Source organism: Salvelinus namaycush, chromosome 10 (assembly GCF_016432855.1).
Source record: "Salvelinus namaycush isolate Seneca chromosome 10, SaNama_1.0, whole genome shotgun sequence".
In the NCBI taxonomy this organism is placed as follows: domain Eukaryota; kingdom Metazoa; phylum Chordata; class Actinopteri; order Salmoniformes; family Salmonidae; genus Salvelinus; species Salvelinus namaycush.
The window spans coordinates 18,169,367-18,193,819 of NC_052316.1; the positions used below are offsets into that span (position 1 = coordinate 18,169,367).

A 24,453-nucleotide genomic window follows, 5' to 3' on the forward strand; every position below is an offset into this window, starting at 1 on the left:
TCAACGCGTCCTAAAGTGGAGTGGACCTAGCTTTACAAAGTGGCCATAAACGTCGGGCTACCAGGCTGTCACTAATGTATTGTTTGTGAAAGTATCCGACCAAGAGTTTTAAGTAGACCACTGCTCTATTTGCTTAAGGTCAAAAGTAACTCTTGAAAGTTGTTGTAGCCCTGAACTAGCTCACCTGATTGACCAAGTCAAAGCCTTGATGATTAGTTGACAAGTTGAATCAGGTGTGCTAGCTTTGGAATAGATCAAATACGTGGTGGAATGGCTGGGGGTCCCCCAGGAGATGTTTGAGAACCACTGTCATAGGTCAACTCGTCCTATCTTCATGGATTGTCTTTTTGGCCAAACAGTCACATTTTTGTAATACCATTAGTTTCCACTGTTGGATAAACTTTGACCGTTCTTTAATTCATGAGTGGCTGTAAGGCAAGTAGAAAGACTGGTAACACTTTACTTAATATGACAGTTGGGCCTATGCATTATTGGTTCGAGCCCTGAATGCTGATTGGCTGACAACCATGGTATATCAGACCATATACCACAGGTATGACCAAACATGTATTTTTACTGCTCTAATTACGTTGGTAACCAGTTTATAATAGCATTAAGGCACCTCTGGGGTATTTGGTATATGGCCAATATACCACAGCTAAGGGCTGTGTCCAGGCACTCCGCGATGCTTTGTGCATAAGAACAGCCCTTAGCCGTGGTATATTGGCCATATACCCCCCCCCCGTGCCTTATTGCTTAATGATAAACTGGGTTGTTAGAGCCCTGAATGCTGATTTGGCTATACCACGGGTATGACAACATTTATTTTTACTGCTCTAATTACATTGTTAACCAGTTTATAATAGCAAGTGTAACGGATGTGAAATGGCTAGCTAGTTAGCGGGTACGCGCTAGTAGCGTTTCAATCAGTTACGTCACTTGCTCTGAAACCTAGATGTAGTGTTGCCCCTTGCTCTGCAAGGGCCGCGGCTTTTGTGGAGCGATGGGTAACGACGCTTCGTGGGTGACTGTTGTTGATGTGTGCAGAGGGTCCCTGGTTCGCGCCCGTGTCGGGGCGAGGGGACGGTTTAAAGTTATACTGTTACATTGATGCTGTTGACCCGGATCACTGGTTGCTGCGGAAAAGGAGGAGGTTGAAAGGGGGGTGAGTGTAACGGATGTGAAATGGCTAGCTAGTTAGCGGGTACGCGCTAGTAGCGTTTCAATCAGTTACGTCACTTGCTCTGAAACCTAGATGTAGTGTTGCCCCTTGCTCTGCAAGGGCCGCGGCTTTTGTGGAGCGATGGGTAACGACGCTTCGTGGGTGTCAGTTGTTGATGTGTGCAGAGGGTCCCTGGTTCGCGCCCGAGGTCGGGGCGAGGGGACGTACTAAAGTTATACTGTTACACAAGTCACGTCAAGGGTTTGTGGTATATGGTCAAACTCTGCGTTGTGTTGTGCATAAGAACAGCCCTTAGCCGTGGTATATAGACAATATACCGGGCCTTATTGCTTTATTATAGCTCTATAATGCATTTGAGGACTTGTCGTAAGCAAGTATGACAGGTCTTATGTCTTATTATCATCTCATAATGATCCTGACTAAATAAAAGTAATTTTGAATTGACAATTTGCTACATTAAGACATACCATTATAATCAGACATGAAAAAGACTTATACATGCTTCAACAAGTAAGAAAGCATAATGCTGCTCACAGACTGCTGCTCCTCAGTCTGTGGGTGTGTCCAGCTGTCCACTGTAGAACCAGTTATCAGCTCTCAATTTCAGTTGAAAAAGTGCGGTTCAGAAGAAGCCAAGGCTCAGCTGATCTATAATGGGATGAACAGGCACCTCTTGATCCTCCACCATGGTAACTGTGTGTGTGTGTGTGTGTGTGTGTGTGTGTGTTAGCTGGTTCGATGGGCTCTGGAGATCACAGACGCAGCCTAGTGGAGATCCTGAGGCAGGGCTATGAGGGGCCGGAGGAGGAGTCCAGGGCCCTAGTGGAACTGGAGAAGAGCCTAGCGGCCGCCCAATGAGGATGGCTGCACGCCCCCACACTGTGAGTACGGCTCCTCTGGCTTAAGGGGCTTCATTTATCAACCGTGTATAAAATTCTTACTACTGTAAATTCTGGCGTACGTGTAGATTCTAGGATTTGCATGCACAACAAACTGTCGCACGCAACATATATGCATGTTTTCATTGGTAAATCAGAGACATACTATATTTACAAACCCGCCTGGAAAACAATCTCCATTGACCTTTTATGGTAACAAAAGCACCCTCATTTGCTGTATGATTTGGAGATGTTGGAATTGGGCCATGATAAAAGAAAGCGCAATGGCAGATGTTATTACATTTCTGTAGAGATGTGGGCAAAATGTTTTAATCTTTTGCAGTGATTTTTTTCAAACTAAAAACGCATGCCGCCTATAGTGAGTGCCAAACACTGGCCACGCATTCTGCAAGACTGATTGTCCTTTCAAACACTGGCCACGCATTCTGCAAGACTGATTGTCCTTTCAAACACTGGCCACGCATTCTGCAAGACTGATTGTCCTTTCAAACACTGGCCACGCATTCTGCAAGACTGATTGTCCTTTCAAACACTGGCCACGCATTCTGCAAGACTGATTGTCCTTTCAAACACTGGCCACGCATTCTGCAAGACTGATTGTCCTTTCAAACACTGGCCACGCATTCTGCAAGACTGATTGTCCTTTCAAACACTGGCCACGCATTCTGCAAGACTGATTGTCCTGTCAAACACTGGCCACGCATTCTGCAAGACTGATTGTCCTTTCAAACACTGGCCACGCATTCTGCAAGACTGATTGTCCTTTCAAACACTGGCCACGCATTCTGCAAGATTGATTGTCCTTTCAAACACTGGCCACGCATTCTGCAAGACTGATTGTCCTTTCAAACACTGGCCACGCATTCTGCAAGACTGATTGTCCTTTCAAACACTGGCCACGCATTCTGCAAGACTGATTGTCCTTTCAAACACTGGCCACGCATTCTGCAAGACTGATTGTCCTTTCAAACACTGGCCACGCATTCTGCAAGACTGATTGTCCTTTCAAACACTGGCCACGCATTCTGCAAGACTGATTGTCCTGTCAAACACTGGCCACGCATTCTGCAAGACTGATTGTCCTTTCAAACACTGGCCACGCATTCTGCAAGACTGATTGTCCTTTCAAACACTGGCCACGCATTCTGCAAGATTGATTGTCCTCTCAAACAATTAAAAAGTAAATGCTATAGCCCACACTTCTATGCAAAATACGAATTGTTCAATATTTTGTTTGTCAGTAGATGATTTTGTTTCCTTGGTGTAGGCTCAGAGATTAAATGGGCTATGTTGTGCTTCTATCTCACAACAATGATGTAGCCTACACATACTTTAAAATATTTTAAATAGGCTACCAGTCTATTTACTTTCGAGCATGCTTGGCTATAGTATTGAATGAACGACTGATAAATGGTAGCCTAATATTTGTTGTTTAGCGGGAATAAACCAGTCATGTCAGAAAAGGAGAGACATGTCCTGCAATATGATTATGATTTAGGCCTATATAATAAAAATAAAATAACCTATGTGACCAACCGGCTTGATTCGGTCTTAAGTAGCAACATTTGAAATTGTGTTTTTTTTACATTGGTTAAAAGTAAAGACTCAGAGCTAGAAAATGGTATATCATACACTACAGTTGAGGAACAATGGGAAAGTAATTCTGCTTTGAAAGTTGATAAACTTGTAACCCCACTTTTGAGAAAATGGCCCTTGAATATTTTGGTACACCTACTGGAGAGCCCTGCTTTGTCTACACCCATTCAGCATTGTTCACACCCTCTTAAGCCTTAGCCCCACCCATCTCTTTAAGGATTCCCATGCAAGGCCATATGCTAAACAGAGTGAGTACGACGGTAGTGTACTAAACAACCAAAGATTTCAAGACTAAAGGCTGGTTTATACTACTTCTATCGACATGTCTGTAAACAGTTGTCGCAGGGACATCATGAACATTCTATTGTCGTCCGACATCAAACTTGTCGTTATGAAAAAGTATAACATGAAAAAGTATAAACACAAAAATTACAGGCTGCATGACAACAGCAGCCTGGTTGTCCAAAATAGCATAACTGGTGTACGTTAACACCAATAAACCCATCCGTTTAAAAATGAATTGAGTAAATGTCAATCTAGCAAACCAGGCAACTAAAAGCAACTTTCTAAACAATGTTTTGGTTTGTTTCTAGTTTGTTAGCTAGCTAGTTAAAGTAAAGTTAGCTGGCTAGAGCCAGTTCAAATAATGACCATACCATATGGCTGACAACATCTTAAATTTAGACAATTTGTATTCATTATTACAGAAAAATAAACTCACAACAATATCAATATTTACAAGTTAATGGCGAGCTAATTACAGAAAATAGCTTATGGTTGTTAGTTTGACAAAATTAAAGCAGGGCATTCTACCGGAGAATTTTAGAACTTGGACACTGTCTCGTTGGCCTAACGTTATAGCCTAATTTGACTTTGGTGCAGGTCATGTTGTTCTTCACATTACTGTCTCTGGTAAACACACAGTGTCAAATAAAATCAAAGTTTATTTGTCACATGCACAGGATACAGAAGGTGTAAACGGTACAGTGAAATGGTTACTTGCATAGTGGAGTCTTTTGTTAAGACATGTAGCTAGCTAGCTAAACAATTATCCATAATCCCAATTCATAACGTTACTACCCTGCATGAATCTGCAGGTAGCTAAAACTAACCAACTAGGTTCAATGTTAGCTAGCTAGCTAAGATTAGGCTATAACTAGCAATGCAAATGGCTCTGACTGTGATAACGTGCGTCTCGGTGAGAGGTGTAGGAGTCAGGCGCAGGAGAGCAGGGATGTCTGAGAAGCGTGTTTAATCATATAGTCCACCAATACAAAAATGAATGAAGATGAAAATCCCAAAACTACACTCACGATACTCAGCAACTCGTGCAAACGCACGGAGGAACAAACACAGTTCCGACACTTTACATAAACGTGCGTAAATCGTGAACACAACAAACATCAAATACAATCGAGCGCAATACACACAAGTCTAATCCCGCACGAACTAAGGCAGGCAACAGGTACCCTATATACACACAGAAATAAATGCAATTGAAACCAGGTGTGAAAAGAATCACAGACAAAACAAACAGAAAAGGAAAAAGGGATCGGTGGCGGCTAGTAAACCGGCGACGCCGAGCGCCGCCCGAACAGGGAGAGGAGTTTCCTTCGGTAGAAGTCGTGACACTGACATCCAAATAATATTACTACACAGATCATACACGTAACGTTAGCTAGCTAGCTAACAGTGCGCTTTACCTAACAATGAAAACAACTTTCTGACAAATTAGAAATGCAGAATATCTTAAAATGTAGCTAGCTAGACTCTCTTACCTGTATACATGGTTCAACGATTTTCCCTCTCTGTCACGGATGCCATGGTTGCCCTTAGTTTGAAGATGTAATCCGGAGACAGGTGTTTTATACAACAGTGTGTTCTCGTTTCAACTCCCTCTGCATATTTGCAATGAAACGACAGAATTTTCTCCATCTCCTTAGCTATCATACTCTGCTTCCACCGGGCATTCCACTGATTTCAAAACTCGGTCCTCCTGAAAATTAGCAACACTTTTGCAGTTCTTCGTGATTTTTTTTTAAAAAGCAGAATTATAAAGGATTACCTACACATGCTGAGCAGCTCATGTTATAGACAGACGCATGCTACATGACAGACCAATCCGAACTCATCTCTCGGCATGTCCAGCCCAGCCATTACCTCAGTCAATCATGGCTAGCGGGAAGGTTCCTGTATTTTTCCGTGGCTAAACCAACTAGGTTCAAAAGCCTGACCACACTGCACCCCTCCAGACCAGTAGGGAATAACATTATTCTATGTAATAGATGATCAATTATTCCATAATTCAAAATTATATCGCCCAATCCCACATTGACCCAGAGCGATCACTCTCTCTCTCTCTGTCCCCCTTTCTCTCTGTGTAGGGCAGTGAGATGCCCCTGGAGGAGCTGCTGGCGCTGTATGGCTACGAGGTGTCTGACCCCCTCCTACAGCAGGACAGGGAGCCCAATGAGCTGTCAGCCAGTCTGCCTGACATGACACTGGACAAGGTGAGACCTGGGTATACCTAGACATAGCTGAGACAGATAACTGAAAACACAGCCAGAAAAAGCATCAGATCAAGGGTGCTGAGTCCCTCGAATTCCACAGTCCAGACAGTTTTTGTTTCTTCTTAGTACTTCATTGATTAATTTGTTAGTAATTGGTTATTGGTGCACCTACCTGGTTTTCCAGGCAGAAATCAATCAATAGTTAAAAGGCAAGGTGGAAAACAGGCATAGAGTAAGCTGTAATTGTCGTGGAGCTGTGTACTCCTGCATTCAAAAGCATTGCATGATACATGTTTTGGCATTGACATGATGTCTATTGATTCTTTCATGGATAATTGTTACTTGGTCCGTAAAGAAATTAGTTAAGACTGCCTCTTGATGGCCTGTCTTGTCTATAAACACTCAGAAAACATGACAATTACAGAATCACTTTCATATATCATAAATGCCATTTACTTTACTGTGTGTGATGCTGAGAGAAGGTAGTGGACTGTTCCATTGAGACAGTAATTGACTGTTCCATTCTTCCAGGACCAGATAGCTAAGGATCTGTTCTCAGGAGAAGATGAAGAGGAGTCATCAGCTGATGACCTCACTCCCTCTGTCACCTCCCATGCCTCCGACCTCCTCCGCCGCCACCTAAGAGGTACAACCAATGATGTCTTATACAGTATCATACTATATAATGGGTATGACACACTTCCTCCCTTCCCAGCACAGCTACCACTTTCCATTAACAGACCTCCACCCACCCAGCCCACCACTCAGGAGAATCCCCTTCCTGTCATATCACATCAATATATTTTTTTTAATGGTCCGAGTGCTCATTTATGGCAAGACTGATTTGTTGTACCGGGAAGGTGTTATTGGGTAGTATTATGAGAATGCTACATATTGGCAGTGGTGTAAAGTATTCAAGTAAAAATACTTTAAAGTACTACTTAAGGTTTTTGGGGTATCTGTACGTTATTTACTATTTATATTTTTGACTACTTTTACTTCACTACATTCCTAAAGAAAATAATGTACTTTTTTCCCTGACACCCAAAAGTACTTGTTACATTTTGAATGATTAGCAGGCGAGGAAAATGGTTCAATTCACACATTTATCAAGAGAACATCCCTCGTCATCCCTACTGCCTCTGATCTGGCTGACTCACTAAACACACATGCTTTGTTTGTAAATTATGTTGGTGTGCCCCTAGCTATCAGCAAATTAAAAACACCAGAAAATGGTGCTGCCTGGTTTGCTTAATATAAGGAATTTGAAGTGATTTATACTTTTACTTTTGATACTTAAGTATGTTTAAAACCAAATACTTTTAGACTTTTACTGTAACGATCGTCGTAATCCTCCTCCTCGGACGAGGAGGAGAGGCGAGAAGGATCAGACCAATATGCAGAGTGGTTAGTGTTCATATTTAATGAAAATAGACTGAACACTTCAAAATACAAAACAACAAACGTGACAAACCGCAAACAGTCCCGTGTGGTACTAACACAGACACGCGATACAACCACCCACAAAAACCACGTGAATCACCGGCTGCCTAAGTATGATTCTCAATCAGGGACAACGATTGACAGCTGTCTCTGATTGAGAATCATACCCGGCCGAACACAAACATCCCAACATAGAACAAACACATCGACAACCCACCCCAACTCACGCCCTGACCAACTAAAATAATACAAGAGAAAGGAAAAACAGGTCAGGAACGTGACATTTACTCAAGTAGTATTTCACTGAGTGACTCACTTTTACTTGAATAATTTTCTAATAAGGTGTATTTACTTTTACTCAAGTAAGACATTTGTGTACTTTTTCCACCACTGTATAGTGGTGTAACAAATGATCCCATTTTTGTTCTCCAGCCCATTCCCTGGCAAGTGGAGACAAAGGCACCTTAGTCAGCACCTCAGAAGAAGATTCAGACAATGATGACGACACCTCCATTCCCTCCAACGATGGACGCAAGGTGAGACACTGGGGACTACTGAACAGAGCTCAAATCCCCTACAATTACTCTTTAGATAAATATAAAAACCTGTTGTCTGTGTGACTGAAACTGTGGTTGTTCTTTTACCAGGACATCATGGTGGGCTCAATGTACCAAGCCAAAATCCCTACTCTCAGCCTATACTCAGACCAGGAGAGAGGTAACCCCAAATTTCCCCTTTCAGAATCAGTGCATATTTTGGATTAGTGTGTTGACACTTTTTGATTCGCCTCCGTCTCACAAACATCCTTATACCTGTGTCTCTCCATCTCCTGCTCCCAGTCTATGAGAATGAGGACCAGCTCCTGTGGACCCCAGACATGCTGTCAGGCCAGGCTGTAGAGGAGTTCTTACTGAGTGCCCAGAGATGGGGAGGCCAGGAGGGCACTAAAGACACCCTTATCACTGGGGACATAATCAAAGACAATGATCAGGTACTGTAGTGGGTTGGGGACTAAAGCAGGAACAGAGTGGGACTTAGTGGGGCTAGAGCTATACTGAACAAAAATATGAACGCAACATGCAAGAATTTCTATGATTTTACTGAGTTACAGTTCATAAGGAAGTCAGTCAATTTAAATAAATTCATTAGGCCCTAATCTATGGATTTCACATGACTGGGCAGGGGCGCTGACACAATCAGAATAATATTTTCCCTGCAAAAAGCCTTTATTACAGACAGAATACTCCTAAGTTTCATCAGCTGTCCGGTTGGCTGGTCTCGAATGATCCCGCAGGTGAAAAAGCCGGATGTGGAGGTTCTGGGCTGGTGTGGTTACATGTGGTTTGCGGTTGTGAGGCAGGTTGGACACACTGACAAATTCTCTAAAACAACATTGAAGGTGGCTTATGGTAGAGAAATTAACATAAAATTATCTGGCAACAGCTCTGGTGGACATACCTGCAGTCAGCATGCCAATTGCACGCTCCCTCAAAAATTTAAACATCTGTGGCTTTGTGTTGTGTGACAAAACTGCTCATTTTAGAGTGTTTTTTTATTGTCCCCAGGACAAGGTGCACCTGTGTAATGATCATGCTGTTTAATCAGCTTCTTGATAATCCATCCACCTGACAGGTGTGGCATATCTTGGCAAAGGAGAAATGCTCACTTAACAGGGATGTAAACAAATTTGTGCGCAACATTTTGGAGAAATAAGCTTTTTGCTGTATGAAACATTTCTGTGATCTTTTATTTTAGCTCATGAAACATGGGACCAACACTTTACATGTTGCGTTTATATTTTTGTCCAGTATACGTTTGTTGGCCAATTAGCTTTGTTTGAATGTTGAGTGACTTCTACACAGTTCACATTGTGGTCGAGGTCACAGATTTCAGTCACAACTGTTTCCCCTTTTTTTCTCTTTCCCTCAGGTTCTGTATGAGCTGGTGAAATGCAGCTTCAATGCAGAGGAGGCACTGAGAAGACTGCGCTTTAATGTGAAAGTATTCAGCGGTAAGACCTTTCACTACACATTTACTACTGCTGTCTAGTATGTATTGGCATCTTCTTGCGATACCTTACTAGTAACAACAACTCTATGAACTAATATCAATAATAACTCACTAGTGGAAGCGATTGATTAATTCAGCTCAATACAATGTTGGGGTGGTGGTGGTGGTTGGTCCTCAAAAACAAAATTGTATTGAGTTGAATTAAGATCCTTCAACTCAATAACCACCCCTGTAAATCAAAAATGTGTTGTTAATGCTCTCCAGCTGTTTAGTCTCTGGATGCTACTAGTATTTTCAATTTCAGAGCATTTAAAAAATATGTCCCAAATTTCTTGTGGGATCATGGAACTTCTTTGGTATCTTTGGAACTTCCTCTGCTTTCCCTTGGAAATGCAATTATTTGATAGACCTAACATGAACCCATGTTACCAACAACTTGAAAACACACTCATTCTATATAATGGCCTAGGTCAAATATTTAGGCTAAATCTCGGGGCTCATTTTCACAAAGAGTCTTATTCGTATCAGCAGTCCTACCCTGAAACCCTTTTTGAATATGGGCCATGGTCTGTCATCTTGACTAAGGCTATAAAATGTTTTTGATCCTGCATTTCCGTTGTGCACATCCAAGCTGGGAGTGTAGGTGAAAATGTAGCTAATTGTGCGCGCTCCAGTGTAGGCTGACAAATTATTTCAGTAACAACAACTCTCAACAACTCTCTAAATAAGACCTCGTCTCTGTCTGACCACCTCTATAGGGAGATTGTTTTGCGGTATTATAATATAGATAATGGAAATCATTGCATTCAAACTTTGTGGCGCTTATGGGGTGAATGGATTTACAGTTATCATCTTGACATGGTGAGTTACTGTAATATGGCTGTAATATGAGTTACAAATAATTCAAGTCTCCTTTTAGGGTATATTCCCACCTAACTGCTGTTGTCTTCTGTGTAGAGGAGCTGTGTGCCTGGAGCGAGGAGGAGTGTCGAAACTTTGAACATGGCTATCGAGTTCATGGGAAGAACTTCCACCTCATTCAGGCCAATAAGGTGAGCAGAACAGAAACTTCCATCGTCAGGTTTGGGGAGAACCTGATTTGCTACAAAGCTGAAATTCTCTGTTTTTCAGTCATGACATTGACTGGTATCATACATTACCCCTTAAATGCAAATGTTGACAGCTGCTTTGTCATAACCTGAGGCGTACCTGTACAAACCTGCTTGTCTGCATTGATCAGACAGGAAACTCACTGATTTCCATACTGCAGCAAACAGTAAACTACACTGTGTTTACATGTCAGGTACGCACACGGTCGGTGGGGGAGTGTGTGGAGTATTACTACATGTGGAAGAAGTCGGACCGCCATGAGTACTTTACCCAGCAGACCACCAAGCTGGGTCGCAAGAAGTACAGTCTGCAGTCAGGGAACATGTAAGTAGCACTGCAGATATGAGACGGTCTCTCAATGACCCTTTCTCAGGGATGCAAACTAGTCACCTTTCAGCAGAATTCACCGTTTTGAATCCAAAATAGGTGACCTACGTGATTCGTGTAGATCTGATGAGGAAAGTTTGGGCGATGGGTGTGGGGGGCTTTGGATGACTACTGGCTGTATGCGAACGAGTGATGCGCGTTTGGAGCAGTACTGGCTGTATCCAAGGCTCAGCCAATCGTTCACATAACAACAGAATGCAGGATACGACTGAAGAGAGAACATACGACCAATGTGCTAGTTACAGCGTCAGCGTGCGCTCTGGAAAGAGGCGTGGAAGGCAGTTTGACTGTTAATTTACAGCAGCGGGTCCCCTGAACTATAACGAAGAGGTAGGTGAGAAGCCTGACCACGGAGACGGGGGTGAGAAGGTGATGAAGCGTACTTCATGAGCTGTAACCGAAAACTGTCATTTGGAAAGTTTGAGGTGAGGGAGAAAGTGTGGTGGAACAAGTATTGTTAGCATTGTTAAGTATCTTGCTAGCTGGATCGAATTATCCGTTATAGCTTTCCAGAGAAATGTTGAGCAACATCAGCCAACATCAACTGAACTGATCAAATAATTGAGTTTATGGTGTGAAAATTAGCAGGCTAAAAAAAGTCAGACAGCTAACATCAGATGAGCTAACGTTAGTAACCTAACCAATTCGCTCGCTATAGTATTAACTGGTAACGTTAACGTTATACGACTCCTTGCCGTTCCTCAAGTTATAACTCGTTAGTTACTTACTGGACCCTGGCAATCTGTGTGAAATGTTAACGTTAACTAACTTGGCTAACGAACTAACTACTATCTGTGAACTAATGTTTTCCCACTACAGTAAGTTATGTGGTTCATTTTCAGAATGAGAGAATTAGGTGAAAATGAGGCGTTGCTTGTTGAACAGTTAAGTGGAGCTGGGCCTGGCTTAAACTGGGTGCCACTATAGAGGTAAACTGGATGCCACACACTTTCCCTCTTTCTCACTTTTTCAATAGAGTGGATAAAAAGGGGTATGCCAGGTGTACTCTCTGCCTGAAATAAGATCAATTATGCCAACAAAGGGTATCATGCTCTGCTGGCACATTGTAATTGGCGGTAATTGTACAATGTAATAATATGCAGTGTAGCCTAAAGATGATTGCTTTTGTTGTGTTGAACTTGACAGTAACACTTGTGTGAGTGAGGGGGGATTATTACATTTTTTACTCAGTGAACATTATTTTTGCACACATGTAGCCTTGTGCACTTGATCGATGTCTACTATAGTGACCACTAGAATAGAGCAAAAATAGAATGCCTATTTGTTTCATTCTATTTCTCCTTAAGATGTTTTTTCCCCAAGTGCAATATTTAGATGTGTGTGGTCACAAGTGTTCTATTATAAAGGCTGTCATGGCTAACTGCAATATTAGTGTATTGTTTTCTTCTCAAGACTTGAGTGTCATTTGCAGTAAAGTCTAGGCAACACATATCATTGGAATGCTTCCTTTACATTTTACATTAGCTGTGTGTTAGGTTCACATGAACCACTTTTTATTTTACACACAGAGACTGATCATGTAGATCATATTCTTTGTTTAATTAGTTAAAACCTGCATTTCCCCCTGGCAGGGATTTTTTGCATGTTTCAGTGCAAAAAAGAAAAAGTGTCACCTTTTTGGGCCCTCACCAGTTTGTATCCCTGCTTTCTAGACTTGACACTCAAGCTGCATTTAAATGTCGGCTAAATTAGCACATGCCCCCATCATGTTGTTGTTGTTATGATCTTCTCCTTGGCATGACATTGTTCTCAGAATATATGATTTAAATATGGTGTAGGAAAAGGAAATGTGGACACAGTGTGGACACAGTAGACATATCTTTACCATGATGGGAATGTGACAGGATCATCTTTATCAGAACAGGAAAGCTGCATGCAAACAACAGGTGTAGAGACAAGTAAACAATATAACCTCCCAATTGTCATTGTTTTCAGACCAGAGATTTGTATTATGTTTAGCTGATATCATGCTGGGAGTTTGAAACTCAAAACGGAAATGAATGTTCTTATTGGACAAGTTCATGTGCAGTTGGGACTGTTTACACAAGTTTCCTACTGTGTTGTCTTCCAGGGAGGATGGTGAGCAGGATGGAGAGCAGGATGGAGAGGTTGGGGAGATGGAGGGGTGCTCCCAGATTGAGCCCCACTCACCCCCACCAGTCATGGACCTGGACAAGCAAGGTAACTCCTGGTCCCTAGCCGTAGTCCCAGCCCCAGTCCTATACCTCAGCTCTGGCCCTGATTCCTGCCCCAGATAATTTTACTGAGACCGACAGACCACAAACACTACAGCTTGTTTGAAGGACTGCGGTCAGAAGAGTTAGCTAGAACCATAAGTGATAGTTGTATGCCCTCTCCTCTGAAGTCGCAGGAATCCACTAGAGGTTGACCGATTATGATTTTTCAACGCCGATACCGATATCGGTTATTGGAGGACCAAAAAAAGCCAATACCGATTAATCGTCCGATTTGTAAATCAAATAATTTGTAATAATGACAACAATACTGAATGAACACTTATTTTAACTTAATATAATACATCAATAAAATCAATTTAGTCTCAAATAAATAATGAAACATGTTCAATTTGGTTTAAATAATGCAAAAACAAAGTGTTGGAGAAGAAAGTAAGTGCAATATGTGCCATGTAAAAAAGCTAACGTTTAAGTTCCTTGCTCAGAACATGAGAACATATGAAAGCTGGTGGTTCCTTTTAACATGAGGCTTCAATATTCCCAGGTAAGAAGTTTTAGGTTGTAGTTATTGTAGGACTATTTCTCTCTATACCATTTGTATTTCATATACCTTTGCCTATTGGATGTTCTTATAGGCACTTTAGTATTGCCAGTGTAACAGTATAGCTTCCGTCCCTCTCCTCGCCCCTACCTGGGATCGAACCAGGAACACATCGACAACAGCCACCCTCGAAGCATCGTTACCCATCGCTCCACAAAAGCCGCGGCCTGTAACGGCTGTCTAATGCCTCCTCCTCGGATGAGGAGGAGGAGTAAGGGTCGGACCAAAATGCAGCGTTGAATGTAGACATAATGAATTTATTTGACAAGACGAACACTGACACGAACTACACTTGATAATTAACAAAATAACAAACCAACGACGTAGACTGACCTGAACATAAGAACTTACATATAGACACGAAGAACGCACGAACAGGAAAGACTAGCCAAACGAATGAACAAACGAAACAGTCCCGTGTGGTGCAACGGACACAGACACAGGAACAATCACCCACAAACAAACAGTGAGAACAGCCTACCTTAATATGGTTCTCAATCAGAGGAAACGTCAAACACCTGCCTCTAATTGAGAACCATATCAGGCAACACATTTAACCCAACATAGAAACACATAACATAGAATGCCCACCCCAACTCACGCCCTGACCAACTAAACACATACAAAAACAAGGAAAACAGGTCAGGAACGTGACACGGCCCTTGCAGAGCAAGGGGAACAACTACTCCAAGTCTCAGAGCGAGTGACGTCACCGATTGAAACACTATTAGCGCGCACCCCGCTAACTAGCTAGCCATTTCACATCGGTTACACCAGCCTAATCTCGGGAGTTGATAGGCTTGAAGTCATAAACAGCTCAATGCTTGAAGCATTGCGAAGAGCTGCTGGCAAAACGCACGAAAGTGCTGTTTGAATTAATGCGTACGAGCCTGCTGCTGCCTACCATCGCTCAGTCAGACTGCTCTATCAAATATCAAATCATAGACTTAATTATAACATAATAACACACAGAAATACGAGCCTTTGGTCATTAATATGTTGGATCCGGAAACTATCATTTCGAAAACAAAACGTTTATTCTTTCAGTGAAATGCGGAACCATTCCGTATTTTATCTAACGGGTGGTATCCCTAAGTCTAAATATTGCTGTTACATTGTACAACCTTCAATGTTATGTCATAATTATGTACAATTCTGGCAAATTAATTACGGTCTTTGTTAGGAATAAATGGACTTCACACAGTTCGCAACGAGCCAGGCGGCCCAAACTGCTGCATATACCCTGACTGCTTGCACGGGACGCAAGAGAAGTGACACAATTTCCCTAAATATAAGAAATTCATATTAGCAGGCAATATTAACTAAATATGCAGGTTTAAAAATATATACTTGTGTATTGATTTTAAAGAAAGGCATTGATGTTTATGGTTAGGTACATTGGTGCAACGACAGTGCTTTTTTCGCAAATGTGCTTGTTAAATCATCACCCGTTTGTCGAAGTAGGCTGTGATTCAATGAGAAATTAACAGGCACCGCATCGATTATATGCAACGCAGGACACGCTAGATAAACTAGTAATATCATCAACCATGTGTAGTTAACTAGTGATTATGTTAAGATTGATTGTTTTTTATAAGATAAGTTTAATGCTAGCTAGCAACTTACCTTGGCTTCTTGCTGCCCTCGAGTAACAGGTAGTCAGCCTGCCACGCAGGCTCCTCGTGGAGTGCAATGTAAGACAGGTGGTTAGAGCTTTGGACTAGTAACTGTAAGGTTGCAAAAACGAATCCCCGAGCTGACAAGGTAAAAATCTGTCGTTCTGCCCCTGAACAAGGCAGTTAACCCACCGTTCCTAGGTCGTCATTGAAAATAAGAATGTGTTCTTAACTGACTTGCCTAGTTAAATAAAGGTGTATAAAAAAAAATATAAAAAACGGCCAAATCGGTGTCCAAAAATACCGATATCCGATTGTTATGAAAACTTGAAATCGGCCCTAATTAATCGGCCATTCCGATTAATCGGTCGACCTCTAGAATCCACCCACTTGCTGTACCATTTCAAAGATATGTCATGCCAAATCACCCCATACGCACCTGTCTCTGTCTTATTACTTGAGTCTTATTATTTATTTTCTTGATTACATTATTTGTCTGTTTGATGGGTTGTGTTTATTAACATATGATTTAAAGCATTTTTATGTATTGTTTTATGTGTCTGTTTTCCCATTGCTTTGTGTGTGTTTGTCTGTGGTGTTTCTACCTGTGTGTTGACATGGCGGTGCAGAGGAGGAGGGCCGACCTCGTCGCAGACGAACGCCCCGCTTTCTCTTAAAGCCCTGAGCTCACTACACACAGGCCACTCTAATCAGGCAGGGCCACCAGGTAAAGATTCTAACCAGACAGGGCCACCAGGTAAATATTCTAACCAGGCAGGGCCACCAGGTAAAGATTCTAACCAGACAGGGCCACCAGGTAAAGATTCTAACCAGACAGGGCCACCAGGTAAAGATTCTAACCAGGCAGGGCCACCAGGTAAAGATTCTAACCAGACAGGGCCACCAGGTAAAGATTCTAATCAGGCAGGGCCACCAGGTAAAGATTCTAACCAGGCAGGGCCACCAGGTAAAGATTCTAACCAGACAGGGCCACCAGGTAAAGATTCTAACCAGGCAGGGCCACCAGGTAAAGATTCTAACCAGGCAGGGCCACCAGGTAAAGTTTCTAACTAGACAGGGCCACCAGGTAAAGAGTCTAACCAGGCAGGGCCACCAGGTAAAGATTCTAACCAGGCAGGGCCACCAGGTAAAGACTGTAACCAGACAGGGCCACCAGGTAAAGACTCTAACCAGGCAGGGCCAACAGGTAAAGACTCTAACCAGGCAGGGCCACCAGGTAAAGACTCTAAACAGGTAGGGCCACCAGGTAAAGACAGACAGAGAGAGGGATAGAGGGGATGGGGTGAGGTAGGTCTGGAGACAAGCTTCACTAACCCTACCTAGCTAATACTAACCCCACTGGAGTGCTTGATATGAGGTCAGGTTTTCATGAGGTCAAGTTTCATGTGGTCAGAACTAGGGGGTCTTTTCCAAAAGACTTTTGAGGGCATTATGATTCTCAGGCCAGGAAGTTGAAAGTATGAAATATAAACTACTAAACCATAATCAAATCTCAGGGCTCATGAAAATTATTTTATTGGAGGCTTAGCATTTTAGAAATGTTGTATTGGCTTCCTCTCAATACTTTCTGAATTGTAACCTAAAATGATTGATGAGTATTTTATTAACATTCTTTTTATAATTATGTTCTAATTATCTTACCATGTTTACCAGCTTTGTTAAATTGTACTTTGTCTGAAACTAAGATTTTGTGTGGAGCTGATTGTAACATTAAGGAGAAAAAAAGGAAACCACTGTCCAATGTCAATGCCAGTGATGACTCGGTCAGTTACCATTGAGGTAGTGCTTGTTCAAGTCCTTCTTTGTAATTCTTCTCTCCTTGTCTAGATGCTGAATTGCGGATGGAGGTTTTGGAGCTGTGTGGTGCTCCTTGTCCCAGCCCAAGCCCACAGAGGGAGCAGCTGTTCAGCCACTTATCTCCACTCCCCTCTCTGAAGGACCTGCAGCAGGAGCCCTCTCTGAACTGTCCTAGCCCGGTCTGCTGTCCCACCTCTCCCCCTGCCCAGCTCCATCCCTCCCCCCGGCCCAGCGGCAGCCCCACATCCTCCCCAGCAGAGCCTCATCTCCTGGGTTCTGGCTTCTACCAGCTGCAGCTGGGGCCCTTCCTTCCAGACGGCCTGTCCATGGGGCCAGAGGGTGGGGCCTCTCAGAGGCTGCAGGTGGACTTCTCCCTGCCCTCCGTCCCCCAGTCCCCACCCTTGTCTGCCATTGCCCCATCCTCCTCCGTCACTTCTGACTTTGGGGCCATCAGCAGTTACCTGTGTCCCTCGGCCCTGTGCCCCCCTCCCGTCCAGCACTCCCGCTCTCTCACCCAGTGAGGGGAGAAAGAAGGGTGTCTTTACCCTGGAGAACATTCCAATAATGCCTGGGTAGTTTGTACTTCTAAGTACTGCCAGTTGAAGCTAACTTGGACCAGAGCTCACCCATGTGATGGTGTGAAGCTCCCCAGGAGAGAAACTGTATTTTTGCGCGGGAGATAGGCCTACCTGTATCAGAGTGTTTACTAGGGGACTCCCATTGCTCACAAGCACAATGGCTTACCTACCTGTCTATTCTGGAAGAGCAGGAGTTCTACAGAGACGTTCCCAGTTCTTAGATATAATGTTGGGACTGGAAAAGCTGGTGGGCTCGTTGATGGCTCCAAGGCCAAAACAGTTAGCCTGATGTTTGTTGCAGTGGCCTCGTTCAGAGCAGAACTAGAGACTGTGATTTAACCTCCCTCACTGATTTCCCATCGTTTACTGGGAACAGTGAGCAGCAGACAGGGATGACCTGGAATCCTTGATGCTGTATTATAGCTGATGTCCACAAGAGATGTTCTCCCTCTCTATCAGTTCTGATAAGGCTGTTTTTAGAAGCAGGGTTCAGTCTGCATTTGTATGACTTATCACCACTCTGACTGTGGATCTCTGAGGTAGGATCTGCCTCCCTGGTTCACTGTGAGAGATTCCACCTCTCTTGAACATCTACAACTGAAACTGAAGGTTTTGTATACAGTACGTTTAAGAGGAAAGATCTGTATAGGAATACCATGAAACTATGCTTTTGAGATTGTCACAATGTTTTTATTTTGTTGTTATTTGTTCCCAGTTGTTCAGGTATTCATTGGCAGGTTTGCAATAAGGAACCTGAGTTTGTGATGGGAGTCCTTGTGTTCTCTCTTTTCAGTTTATGTTGACGTTTAAAGGTCTTGTACAGTACCAAACTCCCACAATTGCCTGACAACCACGGTAGGCACATTAGCCTGTGTTTTGCGCATTATTGTACATGCTACTGTAGGTAAGTCACTGAATACACAGGTACTGTAGCCTCTGGCTTCTTCCCTGTATCTCAACTCCAGTTTTTGTGTGATTTAAGGTTTGAATATTGCCCTGAACCACCCATCCGACCTTGTGGATAACAGTCATTGAAAAAGCCCAACGGCATTGAAGGACATCGACCCAAAAGGGGTGTGTTCAGAAGGGTGAAACGTTATGAACGTTGCAGATGGAGAATGTGATATACAGAGCTAACACGCTTGCTTATTCCGTACCGTTGCACCCTCCTGAACAGACGCCATTTTTCACTGAATGCTGTACTGTATTCTGCCACTAGAGGACCTTGGCTGTCGCCTAGTCCGAAGAGAGCCTGCCTGCCTGCTTTGTTCCCCCTGCTCAGGGGGAGAGAATCTGTCCCCTGTGCTCTCTGTCCCGACGGCAGGAAAACTCAATTTATTTATTTATTCCCCATTTTCTATTTTTATAGGTGGGGTTTTCCCTCTACTCCCTGCTCGGACCTGAGCTGTTCTAGATCTGTTTGTTTTTGTTCAACCGTTTACAGGAGGTTCTGGACGTTGACTATCGGGACAGGAAGGGGAGTAGAAACACTGCCTTTTGTTTATTCTTTTTTAGCATTTATATCATACTGCTTCTGTTTATATTGGTTTGTAATTATAATTATTATATTTTGTTTAAAAAAAAGTACAAACAAAATATATTAAACATTTTGACAATTAATGAAAGTCCTTGCACGCATACACACACCAGTACTTGAATCTTAGTCTTGTGTGCAAATCTGTTGAAAAATACTTTAGTACTTCAATTCAATTTCCAACAACATTGTATCCACATGAATCTCTTGTGGACAGACTATGTATCTGACCAAATTATGCAAGATTTTAATTCTGGGCTAACCAAGATTGTACCAAAATGTTTTTACATATCCTGTGATTGGGTGGTGCCAGTATAGTAGCTGAATAACCCACACTGTGGAGATCTGTAGTGATTCAGAAACTTGGTTAACCCGAAACTCACACTGAATAACCCAGTAGCTGAATAACACATACCCAAACAAATCTCCACAGTACTCATGTACTGGCCTTACATTAAGCCTACGGTATAACCAGGCTTCAAATTCAACTGGATATTCTGTACATTTCTGCATTACATTATTTTGAATCAGGGTCTAGTTTATTTGAACTGGTGCAACAGAGAGCAAGAAATTACAGGCTTACTTCCTCAAAGGTAAACTCATTCATTATTCTTAATTCCTTGGAAAGTGACTAAGTGACTGACAGGTGAACACTAGCAAGAAGCGATAACCATTCATTAGGAAATGTGGGAGGGATATGGCATCCACTAATTCCCATACATTGTTTTTCTAATGTGAGCTGTGATCTGTGATCCACAATTTGATAAACAAGATAGTGAGCTTGGTATGTGTAGCCTATTGGCCCACTGTATGAGAGGCTACTACAGGACACTGTCATAACTGGGGGTGGTGGGGGGGGGGGGGGGGCAGCGAACAGGATGAGTTAGTAAGGTTCTTGGGACTGTCACACATCTCTACACACTGTCTACACAGAGCTCTGTCTCGTGTGACTCCCGAGTACACCATGCGTGGTAGCGGACCCCTTTCTAATGAGGCGTGTTGAGATTTGTTTACACAGGGAAGACAAGCTTCTTATAACCCATATATCAGGCCAATGAGATGGTTCAGATAGGCAGACTCGGGGTGCTGGAGGTATAGGGATTCACCTTAACTCAGGCTGGACGACAGGAGTCTGGCACTAGTGGCTCTTCTTGTAGGGCTTCATATTTGCACTGCTTCAGGTGAGAATTTGTCTTACTTTTCAGAGTGGTGGGTCTACAGGCATTGGAAGTTGGAACAAGTATTGCTTCTCTTTAAAAAGACTAGCTATTTAAGAGCCCTTGATGGACTAGGTGTTGTGAAATTGGCATGCTGCTACCTCGACAGGGTTTCTTTCTTATCAGAGTGTAGGCTAGACCCTCAATAACCTGAAGTAGGCTAGGTTACAGCAGTCTGTTTCATGGACTCACGGACAGAGCTATGGATACAAGGATTGACCATTAAATACAAATGATAGTTTTAACCATGTTTTGAGGCAATACAAACAAACACGTTTATATTTTGGGCTCTGATGAAGCATCTGGTATATATATTCAAGAATCAATGGGTATATATTAATGTACTGTAGCAACTGCAGATTTCCCCTTTAAATGAATTCAGGACCTTAATTCAGAGCTTGGTTGTGGAGGAATGCAATTGTTTTGGATTGTTTTATTTTCATTGTGTTTTTAAAAATAATTTTGTAATGTATTGCTTTTTTGTGTTTTATGTTTCCACATGTTGTTTCTTGATTTTGTGTTGTCTTTCAGGATATACAGTGAGGGGGAAAAGTATTTGATCCCCTGCTGATTTTGTACCTTTGCCCACTGACAAAGAAATGATCAGTCTATAATTTTAATGGTAGGTTTATTTGAACAGTGAGACACAGAATAACAAAAAAAAAAATCTAAAGTGTTATAAATTGATTTGCATTTTAATGAAGGAAATAACTATTTGACCCCTCTGCAAAACATGACTTAGTACTTGGTGGCAAAACCCTTGTTGGCAATCACAGAGGTCAGACGTTTCTTGTAGTTGGCCACCGGGTTTGCACACATCTCAGGAGGGATTTTGTCCCACTCCTCTTTGCAGATCTTCTCCAAGTCATTAAGGTTTCGAGTCATTAAAGTTTCGAACCTTCAGCTCTCTCCACAGATTTTCTATGGGATTAAGGTCTGGAGACTGGCTTGGCCACTCCAGGACCTTAATGTGCTTCTTCTTGAGCCACTCCTTTGTTGCCTTGGCCGTGTGTTTTGGGTCATTGTCATGCTGGAATACCCATCCACGACCCATTTTCAATACCCTGGCTGAGGGAAGGAGGTTCTCACCCAAGATTTGACGGTACATGGCCCCGTCCATCGTCCCTTTGATGCGGTGAAGTTGTCCTGAACCCTTAGCAGAAAAACACCCCCAAAGCATGTTTCCACCTCCATGTTTGACGGTGGGGATGGTGTTCTTGGGGTCATAGGCAGCATTCCTCCTCCTCCAAACACGGCGAGTTGAGTTGATGCCAAAGAGCTCCATTTTGGTCTCATCTGACCACAACACTTTCACCCAGTTGTCCTCTGAATCATTCAGATGTTCATTGGCAAACTTCAGATGGGCATGTATATGTGCATTCTTGAGCAATGGGACCTTGTGGGCGCTGCAGGATTTCAGTCCTTCACGGCGTAGTGTGTTACCAATTGTTTTCTTGGTGACTATGGTCCCAGCTGCCTTGAGATCATTGACAAGATCCTTCCGTGTAGTTCTGGGCTGATTCCTCACCGTTCTCATGATCATTGCAACTCCACGAGGTGAGATCTTGCATGGAGTCCCAGGCTGAGGGAGATTGACAGTTCTTTTGTTTTTCTTCCATTTGCGAATAATCGCACCAACTGTTGTCACCTTCTCACCAAGCTGCTTGGCAATGGTCTTGTAGCCCATTCCAGCCTTGTGTAGGTCTACAGTCTTGTCCCTGACATCCTTGGAGAGCTCTTTGGTCTTGGCCATGGTGGAGAGTTTGTAATCTGATTGATTGATTGCTTCTGTGGACAGGTGTCTTTTATACAGGTAACAAACTGAGATTATGAGCACTCCCTTTAAGAGTGTGCTCCTAATCTCAGCTCATTACCTGTATAAAAGACACCTGGGAGCCAGAAATCTTTCTGATGGAGAGGGGTTCAAATACTTATTTCCCCTCATTAAAATGCAAATCAATTTCTAACATTTTTGACATGCGTTTTTCTGGATTTTTGTTGTTGTTATTCTGTCTCTCACTGTTCAAATAAACCTACCATTAACATTATAGACTGATCATTTCTTTGTCAGTGGGCAAACGTACAAAATCAGCAGGGGATCAAATACTTTTTTCCCTCACTGTAGGTCTCATTTGATGGCGCTGATAGACATGGCCGCTCTGTTTCTGGCTCCTAAGCAACTTTGTTACAAGCATTACGCTACACCCACAATAACATTGTTAAATATGTGTATGCCAACCAATAAAATTTTATTTGGAAAAGAGATTAGTTAATCTCAACATGACTTCCTGGATATATAAATGATATAGACTAAATAGATAATTACATTAATAAGGAATGCACAGTAACATCCGGGAGTATATCAGAAAGGGCTGTAATTTGTTGGTATTTCTTGAGAGCTCTCTAAAAGGAGAGCTGTGGTTTGTTCAGCCAATGACAAGCAATAACATATATAGAATGTGCTCTTCCCATTTGTGATTTAATAGTGAAACATTATTTCTACACACCTTTAATCATCTATATCCTCTCTTTTCCGTCTGGTCCATGCAGAGTTATCCCTCAGCCCTAGCAAGCCTCAGTGTGTCTTCATGGCCTGGGCCAATGTGACCTGCTACTGGACACCTGGACAGGGCTCTCCCCCAGACACACACTACACACTGCAGGTCAATATGTAAGATGCCATCACATACTACAACATCTACTGCACAAGTAACTGCTTGTGATTATATTAGGCCCCTCCCAAGTGGCACAGCGGGCTAAAGCGCTGCATCTCAGTGCTAGAGGTGTCACTACAGATCTTGGTTTGATTCCAGGCTGTATCACAACCGGCCGTGATTGGGAGTCCCATAGGGCGGCGCATAATTGGCCCAGCATTGTCCGGGTTTAGGGTTTGGCTGGGGAAGGCCGTCATTGTATATAATAATTTGTTCTTAACTGACTTGCCTAGTTAAATAAAGGTTAAATAAAAAATAGACAGCATTAGTTAGAAATAAAGGCCAGTAAATCCTGCAACATGTATTTCCCCAACCATGAGGGAAACAAAGGCAGACTGACATGTTCCAGCACTGGTGCCACCACAGAATGATTCATTCTAAACTCAGCAAAAAAAGAAACGTCCCTTTTTCAGGACCCTGTCTTTCAACGATAATTCGTAAAAATCCAAATGACTTCACAGATCTTCATTGAAAAGGGTTTAAACACTGTTTCCCATGCTTGTTCAATGAACCATAAACAATTAATGAACATGCACCTGTGGAACGGCCGTTAAAACACTAACAGTTTACAGACGGTAGGCAATTAAGGTCACAGTTATGAAAACTTAGGACACTAAAGAGGCCTTTCTACTGACTCTGAAAAACACCAAAAGAAAGATGCCCAGGGTCCTTGCTCATCTGTGTGAACGTGCCTTAGGCATGCTGCAAGGAGGCATGAGGACTGCAGATGTGGCCAGGGCAATAAATTGCAATGTCCGTATTGTGAGACGCCTAAGACAGTGCTACAGGGAGACAGGACGGACAGCTGATCATCCTCGCAGTGGCAGACCACGTGTAACAACACCTGCACAGGATCGGTACATCCGAACATCACACCTGCGGGACAGGTACAGGATGGCAACAACAACTGCCCAAGTTACACCAGGAACACATAATCCCTCCATCAGTGCTCAGACGGTCCACAATAGGCTGAGAGAGGCTGGACTGAGGGCTTGTAGGCCTGTTGTAAGGCAGGTCCTCA

General features: G+C 42.8%; 1 protein-coding gene across 1 annotated transcript; it reads left to right on the forward strand.

Moving 5' to 3' along the window:
- Positions 1-1,856: 1,856 nt before the first annotated feature.
- LOC120054789 (mesoderm induction early response protein 2-like) lies at positions 1,857-17,522 on the forward strand. Its single transcript, XM_039002411.1, has 12 exons — positions 1,857-2,064; positions 6,063-6,188; positions 6,720-6,834; positions 8,064-8,167; positions 8,279-8,348; positions 8,471-8,622; positions 9,561-9,642; positions 10,599-10,693; positions 10,945-11,075; positions 13,231-13,340; positions 16,201-16,298; positions 17,420-17,522. Exons 1-11 carry the CDS (start codon positions 2,038-2,040, stop codon positions 16,254-16,256), a joined length of 1,068 nt encoding a protein of 355 aa, XP_038858339.1. The 5' UTR covers positions 1,857-2,037; the 3' UTR covers positions 16,257-16,298; positions 17,420-17,522.
- The last annotated feature ends 6,931 nt before the right edge of the window (positions 17,523-24,453 follow it).

What these genes read in the sequence shown, in the direction of transcription:
- LOC120054789 (XM_039002411.1), top strand. Translation starts at nt 2,038, where the DNA reads ATGAGGATGGCTGCACGCCCCCACACT. An exon ending in CCTCCAACGATGGACGCAAG is followed by an intron (nt 8,168 to 8,278) that starts GTGAGACACTGG and finishes TTCTTTTACCAG; the next exon opens with GACATCATGGTGGGCTCAAT. An exon ending in ATACTCAGACCAGGAGAGAG is followed by an intron (nt 8,349 to 8,470) that starts GTAACCCCAAAT and finishes TCCTGCTCCCAG; the next exon opens with TCTATGAGAATGAGGACCAG.